The following is a 20,545-nucleotide window of genomic DNA, read 5'->3' as shown; positions in this document are numbered from 1 at the left end:
TATTAAGCTAAATTCCTCGCGTTATTTACTGCTGATAAACAGTTATGATAGTAGAAACAGTTTTTCTCGGCTATAGGGTTTAACCCTAGTTAGAAACTTATAATTAAATATAATAATAGACAGATAGTTAACCTGCTTATTAAGCAGGATTCTGCTTATAAATTAAAACTAAAATATATAAATATCTACCGTTATTAGCTGCGCTAAGAGATTTAGAATAGCTCTATTTAGATTTAATAAGTTCTAACTAATCAGATAATCGCTAACAGTCTGACTAAATATCTAACCTATTAAAAATATTAAGAATTTATAAAATATTTAAATATAGAGGATATTTCTGAATTATTATCTTAACTTTATTTTTTTATAGAATTCCTACCTAGAAGTAAGGTTTTAGTTAAACTATTTAGAAAGTCTGCAGATTCTACTATTTTTAATATTAGAATCTAGGGGGGTATGTCAGACAGTAAAGATATTTATCTCAGGCAACTATTTAGTTAGCAGATTTAGGCACCTATTTCAGACAGCTATTATTATCTAGGCAACTACCAGATTAATTCTATTAATTTCCATTATTTTAATCTGCATTATTCTGACCTATTCTTTCTAATTTAATTACGTCATCTGCTTGCGTTATCTTCTAGTATTCCTATATTATTTCTAATTTTAATTATTAATTGCCTGCTTCTAGAAGACTCTAGGCCTTCAGAAACATACTATAAATAGGGCCTACTAACCATGGTTCCGGGCTAGAGTCAACCAGAGTTATTTACTAGATTCAATTAGTCATCTAGTTCAATTGTCAATTTCCTCAACTCTCATTGGTTCACTTTACCCTAGTCAGGTCAATAGGGACTTCCCGATTAGGAAACCCTAGAGTGCCTAAGGCATTTGAGGTGCCTAAGGCTCCTAGAGTTCGATACTATAGAATATAAAGAGAGAATATAAAGAGAAATAAAGATTTACTAAATAGAAAGTATAATATATATCTTAATAGTATATATAGATAAATCTATTAAAGTTTATCTAATAGATAAAACTACTGTTAAAGATAATAGATAAATATTATAGATATTATAAGTATTAAAAGCTATTCTTCTAGGTTTATTAGTAGAAATAGAATAATTTTTTATAGTATAGATAGCGCGACTATAGAAATAACTATATTAACTATAAAAAGTAATAATAGTAATAAAAGCAGTAATAAAAACTATAGGAGAACTATTATAAAAATAAATAGAATAGTAAATAATAGTAGCAGTACTACAGAAGAAAATATAGAAAAAATAGAGTTATAAAAGTAGCTATAATAATAAGCAGTAAATATATTTTTATAGTAAAGTTAGTAAAACTATTTTTTATTTACTCAATTTATTTGCGGTAGAAAAATATTATAGCTATACTATCCAGTAAAATACTAAAATAATAAGCTACTATTAATACTATACTAAAATACTGTAGAAAGATATATAAAAAAAATATAATAAAGATAAGGAATTAAATAAAGCTTAATAAATAGTTAAAAATATAAAATAGTAGAAAAAGCCACTAAAAAATAGCTAGAAGTAGAAAAAGAAATATAGGACGTTAGAATAAGTATATAAAACTTATATTGCTATTAACGCGCTTTATCTAGCAGAATCTTATATAATTAGTAATAAAATAAATATAGAAATATAGTATAATATAAATAACTAAATAAATATATAAAAATAATACGAAATAAAACTAGAAAAAAATAAAAAAACTTTACAGTTATTTATAAAGTTAAAATTAAAAAAAAAGAGAAAAGAAAATAAGCTATAGATAAAAAGATCTTTATTTTATATAGAAAATTAGTTATTATTATCTAGAAAATAAGTAAGTTATCTTCCACTATCTATAATATTATTCTATTATAATAATATAATATTAAATTATAATAAAGTAGTAGTTTAGCGCGTTTAATATATTAAAAAAGACTTTTATTATAATAAATATATTAATATAGCTAACTACTATAATATTTATTTTTTTAAATATAATATAAGCCTATATAAAAATTATATAATTACTATAGAGAAGCAGTAGGGTTTTAAATTTCTGCTACAGCTATACTATATCTAAATTAGTTATTAGACTAATTATATAGGCTATTTATTATAGGCTTAGATTATCTACTACTATTTCTACTATTAACTATATAATTATAGTTATTAGATAAAAGAGGGATAGTATTAGTATCCCTATTCTATAAAAAGATTAGTAAACTATTATAGCTATTTTATATAACTTTAGACTATATTAATATCTTACTACTAATTATTCTTTTTAGAAACTAGCAAATAATTATGTATCTAGCTATTAGATAGTTTTTCTATAGCTTCTATCTTTTATATTATTAACTCTTCTATCTATTCTACCTTCTAGTACATTAGCTACCGCCTCTAACAAGCGGTAAAGTCTTAGACCTCTACTACAGCTATATAAGCTATTTCCTGCAGTCTTAGATTATTTACTACTAATTTTACTGTTAATTAGATTTTATACTAATACTGCTAGCTATATATTTTTTTAAAAAAGAGAAAGATATAATTTTAGAATATAGTCAGAGCTTTAATAGTAGGGCTAGATTTTTATTTATATAGATAAAAGGTAGTTTATAGTAGATAAACTACTATTATTAGCTATTAAAGCTATTAAAGTTTTTTTAGATGACTTTAGAGATATTTAATAGTTTATTATATATATTTAAAGAATATTCTAATAATAATTATATAGAAGTTCAGTGTGACTTAGAGCTAACTGAATATGTTTTTAAGAGTACTATAGGCCTGTAAATATAAAAAGTGAGTAAGGAAGTAAGACAGATGTATAATTACTGGAGAAAAGTCTGAATCAGCAGGAGATGTTTTAGTATTATTTTATTTGGGATATGGGGTTACTTTGGGTTTTTAGGATATTAGAATAAGCCCTGTAGACCCTTTTGAGGTAAGATAATTAGTTTTGTTTGCACTACTTTTTTACTTAATATTGTATAACTACAGTCCTGAGGGAACTATTCTATTTACCGAATATATCCTGCCGGAAGATAGGACGAGTGGTAGCCTGCTTTAATATAATCTGATAAAGCAGCCTAATTCTTCTATAAGTGGCTCTTGCTGGGCGAGCTCTTCCATATTATACTAGTATCTAAGTTTATTGGATTCCGGTGGAGTATATAACATAAATACGATCTATCTTAATATAATCTCTTATGGTTAGTTTCTGGGGTTTTAGTACTGATGTGATATAGTTTCTGGATCCCTGATACTTTCTTGGTGTTCTACTTAAGAGTAGGTTGGTGTCCGTTTTTGGGGCTACTGGGACATCTGCTTTTTTCTTAAGTATAAGCAAATATCTTACCACGTTCTTATATTGCCGTGGGGTCTTCTATGCCAGTAAATGCTAGGGACAGCTCCGTCTCTTCTCTTGCTAATATTCCTTAGTGTTGTGTATAGCCGTGTTAAATAGCCCTAGAAATAGGAAGTGAGGAAAAAATAGAGGGTCTATGTATATAGCAAAGAAAGAGATTGAGGAAACTTTCCGGAAAAGTCTAGTAGTCTAAAAAAAAGGCTTTAGCTTCTTATCTGTTTCTTGATAGAACCGTAGTATATAAAGAATACTCTTTTAGAAGCCCGGTTAATCTACGGAAGTTAGAATTGTTAGCAGAAACTGGTGACTGTATTAGATTGATTAGGCTTCTAATGATGAGCTCGCACCTGACCTTGGTGCTAGAGTCTTGCGTCTATGACGGAGCTAACACGAGCTCTGCCTTCCTATGTTCTGATTTGGCGTCTTAAAACGACTTCAAAATCCGAGAAAAGAGGTGTGAGACTACCACGCTCCTACTGCATTAGGTACTACACGTGCTTGGGCCGAGGCTAACGCCGGTGTTATAGTACAATATACCCACGAATTTCAATTATAATCCGGCCATAAAAAGGCCAAGGCCACTGTACAAGTAGAGTATGGACGATGCTCTACAGACTTGATGGTTAGGTAGTCACTTGAGAATACAGCTCTCATAGGACAAGCTTCTTTTAGGGCAGCAGCCACATAAGTGGCTACGCAGCTCCATCAAGTTCACAGATCTCTCACTTCAACAACATCAGATTATACCACCATCTCCGTCTCGCACCTCCTCCAGCGTGGACATTGATGGACCCTTGGAGCCTTGCATCGACCACTCCCTTACCCTTTCCCCCCACCAGACACGTCCGCGCCGCCACCACACCAGGACGACAATGGTCTTGTCTACTACCGTGCCACCGCCGTCGCGAAGGTTACCAACCTATGTTATCGTTGATGCACCTAGATGATACGCAAGTTTGATAGTATGTCTTGATCTCGATGTAACTGCTTGCTCTTTCTTCTTTCCCCCCTTCCCGTAAGGGGAAATCATGGTGTTGGTTGTGTTTAGATACCAGGTTCTTGATTTGATTGATTGATTGATTTAGACCCTCGCTAATGCATTTGGTCAACTTTCACGTATGAGAGGCTAAGCCACCTAATAATAATGTCAGAGTACGCTCTATATATTTGAAAACGAGGTTCTTTGTATACTTAACACAACTACAAGGAGCTGTCACCAGCCAGGGTGCTCTCCTGTTTTCTGTATATAGGGTAGGCATTCGAATGGAGCGAAAGAGATGTGCATTTTTGCAAAGCAGTGAGTTGTTATTCCTGAGGATGGACGGGATGCTCCGAGCGAGTCTAGGTATACAATACCATTAACCCCTGTTACGATACGATGGCACCAGGTATGCATGATGGTTTTCCACGCAGAAAGACGCTTCTACTTTATGGCAGATGGCTCTCAACGCCAACCTGTCTGCGTATGGCCTTCGACTGTAGATGCAACGCTAACATGACCTCCATTGGCTGAGTTATCTGCTAACAACTACTAGGTAGATGTCAGTCAAGTTTTGGAATCTACATTATTTACGTCTTATTTTTAGAAATACGACACAAATTGTCAATTAATCAGAGCTGCTGAATAAGGAATAGCAGAATACCTAGCCTATTGAATATGTTTCAAGGCTCAAGTACCGTAGGTCACATGCAATGCACCTGATCTTATCCCGTTTTTATGATTGATGATCACAATGGTGGATGGAACAATATCTTCTATGCTGAGATAGGCCTGGGAAGTTATATAATTGCTATTGACTTATGTAGCAACATCACATTATGTGTCCCCAACTTAGCAAGTGTATCTGGAGATCTTCTAACCTTAGAGTACGCCTTGTTTTACCTGTTTATACAGTCTGTTACTATCATAATACTGTTGTGACAAAGGGAGTTTTTCTTTTTGTGACGACCGAAAAAATGGGGGGAAAATTATAAATTCCAAGGTAAACTGCTGGTGACCTACCAAACATTTTGTCAGCAACCCGAGGATAACTATCAAACGCTCAGGTCCTAAGGGTTTGACGGTCATATGACACAGACAGTCAGAAGATGCCTACCTAAGTCCGACTGCGCCTGGCCAACGATCATCATGGAGGTCAACATGCATTGTCATTCCAATTCAAAGTTTAGGAGCTACCTAGGCAGCTTGAACGCGAAGCATGATCGGAATTGTTGGTCATACCGTTGGAAAGTGACATCAATGTCACGTGTATGTGGCTTGAGACTGGGGAAAACAGTGATAAGGAATGAATGGTTCCTCAATAATCATTGTATCAAGAACAATCATCAAGAACCATGGTCCACCGATGAATTAAGCCCATGTCAATCTGGATTGTCTAGATCTGTCTGTTCCCTCTGCCGCCTGTTGCATGGCTAGACATACGCTGACGACGTCATCCGTCAGAAACAGCAAATCAACTTGTCTGAATCATCTGTCTGGAAGGGTCAGCATTGACTCAAAGGGATGACTGGCATTAGCACGGATTGGGGAGGATTCTTACCTAGGTAGGTCTGAGCGCCTGAGGGTGACTCTTGCCCGGCGGGGCAGCCGATCAACCAAGAATGATGAGGTATTTATCTAGAGCGGCTTGGACAGATGATAACGGAGAAGATTCCCTGATTATTGTGCCATTGTAGATGAACAATGGGCGAATACCCAAGATGTTTATCAGGCGGTCATGAAGGAGGGGGGTGGGGGTGGACCGCAAGGCACAGATGATACAGATGATCTGACTCTTATCCGTCATCTCAGCCTAACGAGTGGCGGCGACAACCATGATTGGTGGGTACACTGCCACACCCAGGCGCCCCCTCAGTGGGTGTATCCCCGCTCTGTCGTCATGTGGTGTTGTGGTTGTTCGTAGACACAGGTACCAGAAATGGTCATTCGCCCCCCTTCCTCCGGAGTATATCTTTCCTCAACCTGAGAGAACAATTCAGAGGCTTTCAACTGTCTTCCGGTTTTTATCTCTCCAAGGAAAAACAACCAATTTCTCCCCAATCCACATTTGACCGGTCGGATTAACCTTGAGATCCTCCTATCGGCCTGCATACCTCCGTATCAGATCGCAATTGGCGCCAGGGCCGAAGATCAATCATTATTGGGGGCCCTGCTACTGCCACGCGCCAAACCCCGCAGTCTTGTGAACAATCAATGTCACTGTAGTTCAAATCGCTCAGCCTGACTATTGGCGCACTGACTCATAATTCAATCTCTCCTCCTTTTATGCAGCGGTCCAGGGGCTGGTGATCAGACCGGCCGATTCTTTTATTAGACCACCAACCCAACCCCCATTGCTCCCCAACCGCTCCTCGCTACCTACGGTCCTCGTTCAGAATAGACTTCTGCTGCGCCCTCTGACCCCGTCGCAGGCTGACACTGACTATCCGTGGATTGACTGATTGATTGATTGACTCATCCCTTCCGTCTCGGGCATTGGGAGCCTTAAAGCCGAGACCGATGTCATAGGTATCTGCCTAGTATTGCCACCATACCTAGACAAAGGCGCGGCCCTGACAAATCATCTTCACGTGGATTGTGCCAGCAGTGTCAACGCCCAATTCCATTCACTTCCATAAACACTGTCACCTGTTGCCTCTTGTCATCTGTCGCCTTCCAGCTCCTTCAGGTATATCTTCTGCCATTCTTGCAGATCTTCTGCCCTTCACTCTCAAAACACCCCCCCCAATTCGCATACCCTCCGACCGAAGACACCGTACGCTGATCCTCACGTTCGGCATCAGCCGCTTGCCGCAATGGCATCATTCGCGCCCGCCTCAATGTTTCACTCCAGGAGCGAGGGCAAGATGAATCGTCTGCCCTCCGTTTCCACTCTGATGTCCCCTCCAGAATCCAAACCCTTCGAGAGTTTTAACCCGGAGTTTTCGCCACACGGCACGAAACAGAATTCGTCTTTTGGCCATGATATGAACGCACTCCCCCCCATTTCCGTCGATCGGAAGCGAACACAGTCTGAGATGGATTTGCCGTCGCCCCCTGTAACTCCGTACACGGGGACGAAGAAACGAAAGCCGAGTGCCTCAGAGCACTTGGAGAGAGATGCAATTGGCACCTCGAGAGATCCCGTTCTCTTCCCCCGCCATGAGTCCGTTAACGATGTCGCCACCGAGCAACCGTTGTTTGGGCCGATGTTTCCGCCCACGGCAGAAGCGCTGGTCGAGAAACACATCGATACTCATATGGCAAGGTTTGAAAATAAGATAAATAAACCGACACGGGAGGAATACCTGTTAGCTCTGTCATGTGTGCCGATTGTCTCGACCCAGTATAATCGCAATCCCGCAGCGTGGGCGAGGGAGGAGCGAGAAACGCTTGAGCGCCAAATGTCCATGATGAATCGTTGTCGTCCTCATGACTTGGAGACCAAGCTGAAAACACTTGCGCCCGCCCCGGCCAAGAGGGCGTCTGGAACGCAGCCGCGTCCGCAGCGGACTCCCAGAGCCAAGCGTACACCGAGATCTACGCCCAGACAGAGAAATCTTGATTCGTTTGACTCACCTCCCCAACCGAGTAATAAGCCACCTCGTGCCATAGGTACAAACCGTGATGACACAGACTTCAATTCGATCAAGGACTATTGCCCTCCCCTGGAGACTCTGGGAAACAATGCCAAGGCTCTGAAGGCGGACTGGAAAGGGCAAATGTTAGATCTGAGCAATGATCCGGATCGAGATTTGCTGAGTCCAGCCGAGCTCAGTCTCGCCGCCACGCTGAGACTGTCCTGCGCGACATATCTATGCAGCAAACGTCGCATCTTCGAAGCCCGTGTCAAGGCTCTGAACGTGAACAAGGAGTTCCGGAAGACTGACGCACAGCAAGCCTGCAAGATCGACGTCAATAAAGCAAGCAAGTTGTGGACTGCATATGATCGAGTGGGTTGGTTCCGACCCGAACATTTCCAACAGTATTTGAAGTGAGGAGCGACCACAAGTTGACCAGGTGCTTCTCGGTTTTGTTGATTATATATCAACGCAGTTTCTTGAATGCTTCCGCTTGATCGGATCGGCATGAGCTGCTATATCTTGCTTTGGCCGTCGCTGCACATAGCTGGACTGTGTTCAATGCAGTGGCCTTTTCGTATCTCTCCCCTTCCTCATGTGACTGGCGTTCTTTACCCCTGGCTCTGCGGTTTGGTGTTCTCATTGGTTCTCAGGTAACGCTTGATGTTGGTGCGATAGCTTCCTGTTCGTCTTCATGTCTTTTCATCTCCCCTGTTTGCGACAATATGGCCAGAGATATGCCAGAGAGTTTGCCATTGTGCTTCCTGATTCTGCTCATACCCATACCCCGCTTGGTTGCTTTGTTTTGTTGGCTTTTTGTATTGAATTGATCGGGATCGAGGATATCGTTAGGATGAATCCCCCCTTAGAATGGAAGAAATCTCATCTCGATTGGCTTTTGGCTGTTTCTCGACGCATAACATTTGCTCTTGATCATGTCCTGCAGTTGCACAAGCAATGTCAGCTATTGCCATCTTCTGGAGCCATTGCCGTATGTTCGAATAGACTGAATGGAATACCAGTTGCAGAAAATTAAGATCGAGTTATGCTCCATCAGATGAGAACATATCATCTTGTGAATAGAGCACCAAAAGGCATCATACCATGGCCCAAGGGCTGTGGATATGGGCACGGTACTCTGTATGCGTGGGTCGAGGAAATTTTTCCAAGAATAGAGGAGGCTAGAGGGTTGTGGCGCCGTGGTTTGCAGCCATTTGCATTCCGCTGTCTCGGTCGGTGGGTTGTGCGGAACCGGCCAACTTACATACGCAACCTCCCCGGCCCATCATATCCGCGCCACCTCACTAACAATCATCTTCTCCTCTCTCGGCTTACAATCTGGACCATCGATCACGCCTTTCTCTATACATGATCGCACGTCGCATTGCTCGTATACACTGATTTAGATCCCTAGGGGTGACCATTCGTGGAGATCATGTCTCAGACGGAGGTAGCCCGTACGGAGTCGTTGGGCGAACAGGAGCATCGAGGAGACGTTGATGTCGACAAAAAGCCACGGAGTCGACGACCTGCGAGTGAGTACCCGTCCTCTTGCGCCAGTCGCTTGCTCTATTTGCCTTCGCGATGCTGACTTCGATTCAGATACGGCCTTCCGGCAACAGCGCCTGAAAGCCTGGCAGTGCGTCTTCTCTAACCCGCAATTACAAAGAGACCCATCCCGTCGACTAACACTCGCAGGCCCATTTTAACACCAAAGAGTGTCCTACCACTCTTTTTCATTGTCGGAGTCATTTTCGCGCCCATAGGCGGCCTGTTATTGTGGGCAAGTGCATCGGTATGTGATACCAACCGGCTCCCTCGGATACCGAATACTCACGACACGCGCAAAGGTGCAAGAAATTCTCATCGATTACTCCGAATGCAGAGACAAGGCCCCCCTATCACCGTCCCCCGCAGTGGGAATCGCAGACCAAGTCAGCATGTCGTTCAAGTCCTCCGATTCAGATTATACACCAACATGGCAGCGCCTCACTTCCAATAACAGTACTATCTGTCGGCTTACGTTCAAAATCCCCGAGGACATGGGCCCGCCAGTTTACATGTACTACCGCCTCACAAATTTCTATCAGAACCACCGGCGATATGTGAAGTCCTTGGATGTCGACCAGCTGAAAGGAAAGCCACTGGATAACAACACCATTGGAAGTAGCTCCTGCGATCCGCTCAGGCTTGATCCGTCCGGCAAAGCGTACTATCCATGCGGCCTGATCGCGAATTCCTTGTTCAACGACACCATCAACAGCCCCGAATGGTTAAACGGAGACGGAGACAGTGCCGAACCCTACGTCATGTCTAACAAAAACATTGCATGGGACAGTGACAAGCAGCTCATCAAGAAGACGCAATACACCCCGGATCAGGTGGTCCCTCCCCCGAACTGGCGCGAACGCTACCCCAATGGGTACGCCGATGGGATCCCTAATCTGAACGAAGACGAAGAGTTCATGGTCTGGATGAGAACCGCCGCATTGCCGACGTTCAGCAAGCTGTCCCGTAGGAATGATACGGTGAAGATGTCAGCAGGTATCTATCGGCTGGACATCGTTGATCGTAAGTGACGCCGCGCTTATGCACATCTTCACTCAGCTGACCATTCCGTAGGCTTTCCTGTTACTGAATATAGCGGAACAAAATCGATTCTTCTGTCTACGCGCACCGTTGTCGGTGGTCAGAACCCATTCATGGGTATTGCGTACGTTGTCGTCGGCGGTATCTGTGTCCTTCTCGGGGCCCTTTTCACGCTCGCGCACTTGATCAGACCCAGGTAAGCCACTCCTGGTACATTTTAGGTTGAGTACAACCGAACTCACAATTCGCAGGAAACTCGGAGACCACACCTATTTGACTTGGAACAGTGAGCAAGAGAGTACGGCTGTTGCAACCGGAAGGGATGATCGATTTGGGTCACATGCGCCTTAAAGCTCGCTGTGTCCGGTTGTTTTACTGTATTATACCTCCCACTGATCCTTACGTCTTGCGATCTACCGGTTTGATGATTGCCGGCTGATCTTCAGCTACTGTTTACTTGTGAATAATTCTCGGGGCGTTGTCTGTGGAGTTCTTGCGTGGTTTGAATGAAGTCTATCTGCTTTGCTTGTTTATTATTTGGAAGCGCGTGGGTTTACTGCGTAAACTCTCCTGCGTGACCATAGCCTCCTTCTAACAAGATTGACATTCCAGTCATGTTGCTGCGGGTGATTCTTGTCATCCCTTAATGCCGCATAACTGCGCCCTCTCCCACATTCCCCCGTCTATCAGGGTTTAAACATTGGGCTTTGTCTCTTGCATTCCATGTAGCCGCGAGCAACGTTTTCCCCAGTCTTGTCACGGCGTATATTAGTCTGCCATCCGTCGCGTAGTGGGGATCCAGGAGACTTCATCGCGGTCGACAATATGCACAGTCTTTCGGCCTCCAAGATCGTCTTGCTCTTCGTCCTGGGCAGTATCCCGGCTTACTGCGCGCCTTCTCTCCTGTCCCCTCGCGGATTATGTGGCACTGCCGCTCCAAGCGAGTCGTTGAGAGCGGTATATCAGAAATTGGCATCGCCTCCGTCCGAGTATGAATCCGCCGAAGGCTACGAAAGCCGGAAGGTCGTGGCACAGATCGAGATAGACACATGGTTCCACATACTGAGCACAGAGGAGAACGCTGATTTAATATCAGATGCAATGATCAACGACCAGGTAAGCCCTCTCCCACACAAAAGCCACGCACACACGATCCTACGAGCGTCTTGTTCATCCCATCAGCATCCCCAGAAGCTAACACTGCAAAGCTATCCTTTCTCCAGAACGCCTACAAAAACGCCCAAATCTCCTACCGCCTGAAAGGCGTAACCCGCCAAATCAACGACGCCTGGGCCCGCAACGCCGACGAGATCGCCATGAAAACCGCCCTGCGCAAAGGCACCTACAACACGCTCAACGTGTACTTCCACACAGATCTGCAGGCATCCGCCTCAGGGGCCGCGGCGCGCGCCATGTCCGGCGCCGCCGGCACAGAGCGAGTGCTGGGTTTCTGCACGCTGCCTGATCCGAGCATCAACGCCAGCAGCCCGCGTGCGGACTATGTCAAGGACGGGTGCAACATACTCGGGCATACGATGCCGGGCGGCCCGATACCGCATTATAACAAGGGTGGCACTGCGATCCATGAGGTTGGGCATTGGAATGGGCTGTTGCATGTGTTTGAGGGGGAGTCGTGCTCCGCTGACAATGATGGCGATTATATCGACGATACGCCCCAGCAGTCTACATCTACTGTAGGGTGTCCCCGGAGGAAGGATTCATGTCCGGATTTGCCTGGGAAGGACGCCATACATAATTACATGGATTATTCGTCGGACGATTGTTATGAGTCCTTTACTCCGGGGCAGTTGGAACGGATGCGATATATGTGGTCTACGTTGAGAGAAGGGAAATAGCTTTGCATTTCATCATACGTTGGGCGCGGTCTGCGATTCGGCTTGGTTGGTACTTGGCTCTCGACGAGGTTTAATTCGTTATCTGTATATAGTGTTTCATCGATACGGCCTCTTTTAGTCTTGTTGTATGCCCTTATCTATAGCATGAGTCCCAGGAAAGTGTGCCTCGGCCTTAGCTCGTCGGCTTAAGTCGCCGACTTACCATGCATGGGGATAGGCATAGCCCGCGAATTGTTATATCATCTTATGTCTTAACCTTGGTAGAAATGTATAAACAAATCTGAGACACTCATGGTCATCGCAAGTAAGATTGGTGTACATAAATTAACCTAAGGGATCAACGACAATAGAAACAAACTCGGGTAGGCAGCAGAACTTTCATAGAGAACTTGCATATGTTAAGAAGTAAACAATACAAGGGAGCCACTTGATTAGACCGCACTGTGCAGACCAGATCACCGCTTCCGTTTCTTACCGCGATCCTCATCATCCAGGCCGCCTTCACGGTCCTTCTTTTTGGCTTTCTTTTCAAGTTCGTCCCAATCCTCGCCACTCTCCTCATCGGCACTGAAATCCTCACTTGCCTCAGCGCTCGCATCGTCATCGAATTCACTGTCGTCTTCTGAGCTCTCGTCTGCCGCAGCCAGTTCGGATTCAGACAGCTCGAACGCAGACTCCTCTTCCTCTTCATCACCATCTTCGGAATCGGATTCCGCAGCAAGGAAAGACCAACCTCCGTCGGCAAAGAAGCCATACGGATCACTCACCACGGTCTTCATGATGGTCGTCCAGTTGAGGTTCAAGGGACCTTCAGTAAATGCAATGTCAACCGAGTCGAGCCAGTCCTTCACACCCTCCAGAGCTTCGACAGGAATCGTGTTAATGTGCACAGGAGGCCGGTGGAAGTCCTTCAAGACAAAGACTAGATCGAAGTTTTTCAGACCAAACTATAATCATTAGTCAATGGTGGGAGGAAGCTGCAGTTTTATTACGCCTTACCTGGACTCTTTCGAGATGAGCAATTTCGATCTCGTTCAATGTGATCACAAGGAAAGGAGGTTCAGTCAGTTGAACCAGAGCGTCTGTGGTGGGCTGAATCAATACATTCGAGCGGTTGGGAACACCAGTAAACCCAATCTCTCGGAATGGAATATCAACATCCACACCCTCGTCTTTCCCGGCGTCAGCGATTTTCTCAGCAAAGGCCTTGAATTCGCGGTCCAATGCGGCTCTCCGGCGTCTTTCTTCTTGCTCCGCCTCGAACTCCTCTTCATCTCCGTAGCGGTGCTTCCGTCGGCGGTTGCCAGTTTCGTCAAACTGCATCTCAGTCGCCTCTCGGTAGAACTGAACGTCTCTGGTCTTCCTCTTTCCAATCATGATCGGTGTCTTCAGGTGCACATGAATGAGAACGATCAATTCATGAGCACAGGGTTGGAAGAAAAGATGCTTGACGTTGCTGAAAAGAACATCAACATGTTCGTTCCGGAAAGGAGACATATACCGGAGACCATTTTGATGGATCTCAACTTCACCAGGCACTCGTTTCCCATCCAAGGGAGGGCGGAGGTAGACATCAGGAAGTTTGACAGGGCGCCGGTCTTTTGCACGGTTAGCTCATATACAAAAGAGAGGGAAAAGCTGATGGTACGTACTTCGGATTTCGACAAGCTTATCTTGCTCGACCACATCTTCCATCTCCTTCTTCTCCTGTTCACGCCTGAGAGCATTCTTCCGAAGTTCAGTGATGTCCTGCGCAACCTGCGCAAGTCGGTTGTTGTCCTTAGACCGCAGGGTCAAGTTCCGCAGGAAATGGGCAGACAAGTCTTCGAAAGGTTGGTCGTCCTTCCGCCCAACACCCTGTCCCGGGGAAAGAAAGTTGATCCGCAGGTAAGCGTACTCTCCTTCATCACTCTTACTGGCGTTTTTGATCGTGTTGATATGGAAAGGCACGGGTCGACCCATAATTGGAACAATCACGGTCGATGTTTTGTGATCAACGTAGATAGTCAAGTCCTTGACCTTAGCTGGGAGCTGGTTATCTCGCTTGTAGGACTCAAAGCGCTTGAATTTCTTTTGAGTGACTCCGTTTTCGTCACCGGTAGTCCCGGCAAACCGGTCGAGCCCTTCTTTGGTTTTCTTTGCGGCCAGTTCTTTCTGGTGCTCCCGACGACGTGCTTCAGCACCTTCGTTCACTTGGGTAGGTCGCTCAGCTCGAAGCTTTGTCCGCGTAACATTTCTGCTGGCAATGGCGCTGGATTTCACTTCCTTCTTTTCCTTGGCAGGTTTCTGGGGCTCCTCTTCATCGCCAAAGTAGAAAGATACTGAGTCCATGTCGATCCCAGCATCTTTAGTGAACACATGCGGGCCATTTTCCCCAACACGGACCGTGTCTGTGATGACCATAGAGTAGACAGCGTTCTTCTTGTCCTTCGAATCGGGGTCTCCGACACCAGCCAACCCAACCGTGATTGAAAGCGTCATGCCACTCTTCAGCACACGGTTGTTCTTGTTGTTGAGTACCATGTTTGAATCTCGCAGTTCAATGCCGATGCCGGCGCCAACGCTTTTGACGAAGTACGGCTCCAGATCAGGCTTCTTGGATTTGACCAGACCGATCGCCTTGTTGTACAGGTCCTTGGCTACTGTGCCATCGCGAACATCCTTGATAACCGTTTCATGCAGATTCAAAAGGAAGGCATAGTTCGCTTCCTGAGACTTGGTAGGATCGACTAGGTAAGTACGCGCAATGATCGAACTGTACGTTTTGTACCGGATTCCGAAACCGGCGATGATGATTCCAGGCTGGAGGTTGTTGCTATCGGGCACAGCTGTGAGTTTGAGATCGTACTTTCCGCCACTCTGAATAACCGGCCCATATGCCCAGTCAATCTGGCGGGGGTCAAATTCAGCTGGTAGCTTCGCTAGCTTTTTGAAAAACTTCTCGTCGTCGATCTTCGCGTCGATTCGCATCGAAAGAGCTTTATGGGTCATCTGCTTTTCTTCGTCCAGAAGGCGAGACATCTCGTCGACGAAGTATTCCGACATCAAGCCGCTGCATGCTCTCGATGCATTCCGAATTGACACCTTTTTTGGTCAACTTGCCACTCTGAGTTACTCTTGGCGATGGAAAGTACTCACCAGCTCATCCGTGTCCTTCACAGAAAAAGCGGCCGATGAAAGAGCAGGTGCGATGTCGACCTCTTCGATATCCTTCGAAATGTTTGCAAAGGCGCGTTTCCAGTCCTCTGCGAATGGACCGGTGGTTGTGTCTTTTGGGAGGACGCCGACTTTGTTCTATTACAGTTGAATGATTAGAAGCCAAGTCTTCAACCCAGAATCGCGATCACTTACACCGGAGCTTTTGATGATCTCCAGACACTTTTCAAAGATTTTCGTTTTCTCGTCCTGATCTTTCGTAGTAACCAGGATTTCGACAGGAATTTTTCCACCCTTAAGGGGCTCAAGGTGTTTGGCTGCATAAAGTCAGAATAGAGCCACAGGGAAGAAACCCATATATGGAGAGGCGCCGTCAATCACCTTTCTTTGCCGTTGTCACGACGTACATCGTCTCGGTGGTGAACACCATAAGCGTGGCTGGGAATTCATAACCGAGAAGCCAGAACTAAACGCACGATCGAGTCAGTGAGCATGACGGAAGAGTGAATGGAATGCATCACATACATGCATCGCATTGTTCTTCTGGAAGCTGTTGGCCTCATCGGTCTTTCCCATCAGAATCACGATGGATCCAACACCGCCGAACAAGCCATGGCTGGATCGCTTGTCTGCTTTCCATGCCGAGTAGAAGCTCGACAATCGATTGAAGAAAGCATTTTTATCGATAACGATCTCTTCGGACATCGTGCGACCGGCTGTCAAGCCAACGTCAGGTTCTCGTTGACTTGCGACCTTCCGGTGTAGATGGCGAGGAGGGAACAAGTCTTCAGAAGACTCTGGCCGGAGAGGTATTCAGATCGAGCTCAGGTACTGTCAAGGGAGAAACAGGGTCGATGTAGGGATTCTAGGTGAGAAGTAAGAGAGAGCGCGGTGAGGAGTATGAAGGGTGAAAATACCTTTGCGAGCTACTCGGGTTGATCGAAATGGGATTAATTGTACGAGCTAGTCCGTAGCTGCGGCAGGCACGTCCTCGCGCGAAAGCGCGTTTGAAGGGAAAGACCGTGGTCACCGCCCGGTGTTTGACTTGTTTGCTTTGACCTGCCGTCCGCCTGGGAATGGCTTCGACAAGCATAGATTATTTTCATTCTTGCAGGCCTTCATCAAGCGAACCTCTTGTCTTTCTTTTCTACTGACTACTGAATACCGACATATACTGGCTTGTATTCCCCTCGTTAACCTCAGCGTGGTGCCTGAGGGCGCCTTTAACAATGTTTACACCCCCGACCTTCCCTCCGTCCTCCCGTTGATACCCGATAGCTCTCATGCCGAGCGACTTTCAACGATGACATCGAAGAACTTTTCCGCTCCCGGCGGCCCAACGAGCTTAGATCAAGTGGATGTTGTGTTTGAGCCCGACGGCGTCTCGCGCAAAAACCCTCGAAACAATGCGGCCACCGGAGCCTCGGCGGCCGGAGTGCGCGCTCTCAGTGCGCAACTTGTCGCCTTTTATTTCAGAGCGCCCGTCAAAGCGTTCTTCCGAACTAGAGTTGAGTATGTTGATCTGCGGTCTAAATGCCTTGATTTGACATCCATGTTAACACGTAATCCATAGTTATATGGTATAAAACCAGTCCCTGTCTCTTACTCTGATGCCGACATCTTGTCCCTCGCCTGTTCACCGCACATCGATGACCTCTCTGCTGATCATGGTTGTTCATCTGTTATATACTAGGCCTTTGCAAGGGCTGTGAACCCTCATAGCGCTCAAAGTGGATGGTCATTTCACACAACGACACCGGGATTGCTTGTTCATGCCGTTCGCACATATGGCTGGCGCTTCATTCCGAATCAAGTCATGCCCCCGCTGATAGCAAATGCTGGGTGAGTCTTGCTTATATGGCTTATGATCAAATATATGCGAACCCGACCCCTAATGTTTGTTCGGGCAGGGTTGGTGCTGTATTATATACGTCTTACCTGCAGGTCCTTGGGGCGTTGCATGAGCCAGTCTCCCGCGGCGTTAAACGTATCTACCCTCCTCCTAGTCCTTTATATACATTTTCGGCTGGATTTGCTGCTGGCACATTGCAATCCATAGTGGCGGCTCCATTAGATGCCCTACAAGTGCGCCTTCGAACAAACGATTTGCTCGAGGGGCAGTACCGAAGCATGTGGCATTACGGGTCCCATAAGCTTCGCCAGATCGGTCTTCGCGGCATCTTTGCCGGTTGGAGCTTGTCCTTCCTCCGTGACGCATTTGGGTACGGCGTCTTCTTCTCTTTCTTCGAGTATATCAAGTCGCAGGCATATTACTCTTTTATCACTGGTTACTATGGAGACCTCCACTCGCGCCACCTTGACAAGATGATACTCAGTCAATCGAGTGACCGTGGAGTACCATTGATCAAGCCACACTACACGCTAGAGCCGATTTTCTTGATGCTTGCAGGGATTACGGCGTCTGTTGCTCAGCAGGCCATACAGCACCCCTTGAGCATGATCCAAAACCTTCACGTCGCGCGATTGGAATATCTTGATCATCAGGCGAGTCTGCACCCGTCGAGAAAGCAAATGCTACGTCTCTACTATCTTGCCTATCAGGAAACATACAAACGATGCGAGAGGAGAGCTGCACGCGCAGGAGGCTGGCGTCAGTGGCTATTTCGCGGGTTTTTCCGCAGTGCCATCCGTCAGGTCCCGAGCACCAGCGCAGGCCTGGTCATATTTGAAGTGGTGCGTCGTAAATACGCTAACTTGGCAGACGCTGTGTACATTCAGAAAGACGGATATGATATTCTTCTGCCCTAGTGTCATCTCCCAATGCACCACACGCACGCTCTGAATTGATCGAGAAACTATGTCAGGCTGCATCTCTGTGATCAACCTGCGTATGGGGATTGGAAGAGGCTGGGTGGCATGATACTGCTTACGGACATAGAATAGACGGTTGGCGCATGTTGAGGGTTGCATATGTATCGATTAGACTCACTGTACATAATGGCATTGCAATGAATTTCAGGGATAATTTTCACTTTATCAGCAGTTCATGATTTTATCGCCCTCATGGGCAAGTGGATCGACCACCTGATCTACGGAGTACTTAACGCCCGGGTTTCTCCACTCGCTTATGCTGGGCCCTGCTCTAGTAGTGCTACTACTACATAGTACTCCTAGGCTATGTAGAAGGATAAGTACAGCCACTTCCATTTATGAAGAGAGGCAAAGGCCTCCAAAGCTTACATACTATGCTGAATATCGGGTCGAGGCAATAGGAAGGTATAATACTCGTTCTATTTGTACCAGGTATAAAGATAGGAATGAATAAGTGTGTACGTGGCCAGGCCCATCCTCCCCTGGGCTAGCCGTGGCCCTTCTCTTCCGCCCAGACTGGAGTGAGACATTATTAGATAACACGCGATGTTCTAACTAGTTATTGAGTGAGGTACGTGAGCTGTAGTTGAGAACCGTGCTCGTTACACACTTGATGAGTTGGTGTTCTGGTAAGACTATCTACATAGGTGGTAGAGAACCATTGAGCATTATGTCCGGATTCAGCCTTGGAGCCGGTAAAGCAGTCATAAGCTGTTATGTATGTATAGAGACAGAGCATATCTACTCCGTATGTAGATCCTCAGGCGGGACAGCCTTTACATAACAGCCAAGGTACCCCAGACTCCGTTCGTCCTGGAGGCCTTGGCGTCTCGAACAGATGACACATCGCCTGTTTGTTCTTGGTTGTTCTTGGGGGAATCATCTGCGCCCACAGACGGCATTATGTCATAGGATAGGGCGATCGGTTCAATTTCGGAAGCGGTACGGGTAATACAGCATCCAGCCTTATGGTACTCCCTACTTACCTAGGGAGGGCACAGTTATTCGAGTAACAATGTAGAGCTTTTTGGTAGATACTATAGAGCCTATTTATTGGTAGTTTACTTGTATGTAGAGTGCATCTACCTAGGTAGTATAAAGCTATCCGGAAAGGGAAAGAAAGAATGTACAAATCGCTGAAGATGCAATGATACATACTCCGTACCGTTCCGTACTAATTTCAGTACGGGCCGGTTGCAACCAGCGGACCGCCTCCCCAGACTCCCTATTAGCTGCCCCCTCCCACTTCCCCCAATCCTCCTCTCCTGTGTCCAGTAACATCGTCAAGCCACACCCTGATGATCAATTCGTCTGTACATAGTCAATCCATCATCTGCCAACCGACCTCGTCCTTTTTCACACTACTTTCCCCCCCATTTCCCCTACTGATTCTCTTGCCCAACGCGCCGGTAATTGGCTTCATTCTTTAGCCTTTCCACCTGACCAACCGATCCCCCTCGGCTGAATAGCCTCGACTGCCGTCATCTTACGTCGTTGATCTCCTTTTCGTCTCGTGAGCAGTTCTGGCGGCGCTCCCCCCGTTTGTCCTCGTAGACCGTTGGTCCTCTGCGCTTGCGGGTCTCCGCTCTGTTGCTGCTGCACCGACTTCCCCCAGCGACTCCAACTCACACCCACTCACTCCCCTTCCAGTCGGGACTGCCGTCTGGCTTTATAGTCGAACCCCCTTTCATGCGCCAAACTTAGTCCCAAATTCAAAATACCTGCGGGGGATCACGGGAATTCCAGAACTGCCTCCCCGCCTTTTCCCATCCTACGGTATCGAGTCACACACGCACACGCACATACAAGGGCTGTCTCCTGCAGCCCGCCATCACCGCCAACATTCCTTTATCAACGTCCTCGCCGCATACCTCGCCCTCCACGATCCCCTTGCGGTCACTGTCGTCCCACTCCAGACCTTCTTCTGCACACGCCGTTCGAACCCTGGAGTCAGCTAGTGAGAAAGGCAGCCGACGTTCTCTCTCCACCCGCTCCGTCGAGTCCGACTTCTCGATCTGGTCCGACACCGGTGATCTCGCCGAACAGCTTGCTAATGCAGAAGATCCCCTCCAGATTCGACTGCGAAAATCCTTCGATCGTGAGGCCTCCGGTCGATCGAGGTCGAGGGCCGGAGTAAAGCGTGTACACTACCAGGATCC

The 20,545-nt window shown here is 46.0% G+C and overlaps 4 protein-coding genes across 4 annotated transcripts; 3 read left to right on the top strand and 1 right to left on the bottom strand.

The window, feature by feature from the left end:
* Positions 1-7,188: 7,188 nt before the first annotated feature.
* On the top strand, positions 7,189-8,370 carry ATEG_10226 (SWIRM domain-containing protein; the record flags this gene model as incomplete). The annotated part of the gene is made up of 1 exon (XM_001209528.1): positions 7,189-8,370. The coding sequence occupies one exon, from the start codon at positions 7,189-7,191 to the stop codon at positions 8,368-8,370; it is 1,182 nt and encodes a 393-aa protein (XP_001209528.1).
* Positions 8,371-9,893: 1,523 nt separating this feature from the next.
* On the top strand, positions 9,894-10,893 carry ATEG_10225 (CDC50/LEM3 family protein; the record flags this gene model as incomplete). Its single annotated transcript, XM_001209527.1, has 3 exons — positions 9,894-10,524; positions 10,576-10,738; positions 10,794-10,893. 3 exons carry the CDS (start codon positions 9,894-9,896, stop codon positions 10,891-10,893), a joined length of 894 nt encoding a protein of 297 aa, XP_001209527.1.
* Positions 10,894-12,853: 1,960 nt separating this feature from the next.
* Positions 12,854-16,259, bottom strand: spt16 (chromatin-remodeling protein SPT16; the record flags this gene model as incomplete). Its single annotated transcript, XM_001209526.1, has 7 exons — positions 12,854-13,345; positions 13,398-14,011; positions 14,051-15,482; positions 15,537-15,692; positions 15,750-15,871; positions 15,936-16,020; positions 16,080-16,259. 7 exons carry the CDS (start codon positions 16,257-16,259, stop codon positions 12,854-12,856), a joined length of 3,081 nt encoding a protein of 1,026 aa, XP_001209526.1.
* A 1,111-nt stretch (positions 16,260-17,370) lies between these two features.
* Positions 17,371-18,323, top strand: ATEG_10223 (putative mitochondrial carrier protein; the record flags this gene model as incomplete). Its single annotated transcript, XM_001209525.1, has 2 exons — positions 17,371-17,396; positions 17,465-18,323. The coding sequence occupies 2 exons, from the start codon at positions 17,371-17,373 to the stop codon at positions 18,321-18,323; spliced, it is 885 nt and encodes a 294-aa protein (XP_001209525.1).
* Positions 18,324-20,545: the final 2,222 nt, after the last annotated feature.

The sequence above is a fragment of the Aspergillus terreus genome, genomic scaffold (genome assembly GCF_000149615.1).
Source record: "Aspergillus terreus NIH2624 scaffold_16 genomic scaffold, whole genome shotgun sequence".
Classification (NCBI taxonomy): domain Eukaryota; kingdom Fungi; phylum Ascomycota; class Eurotiomycetes; order Eurotiales; family Aspergillaceae; genus Aspergillus; species Aspergillus terreus.
Note: the sequence above shows the minus strand (reverse complement) of the source record. Positions and strands in the feature narration are given on the sequence as shown.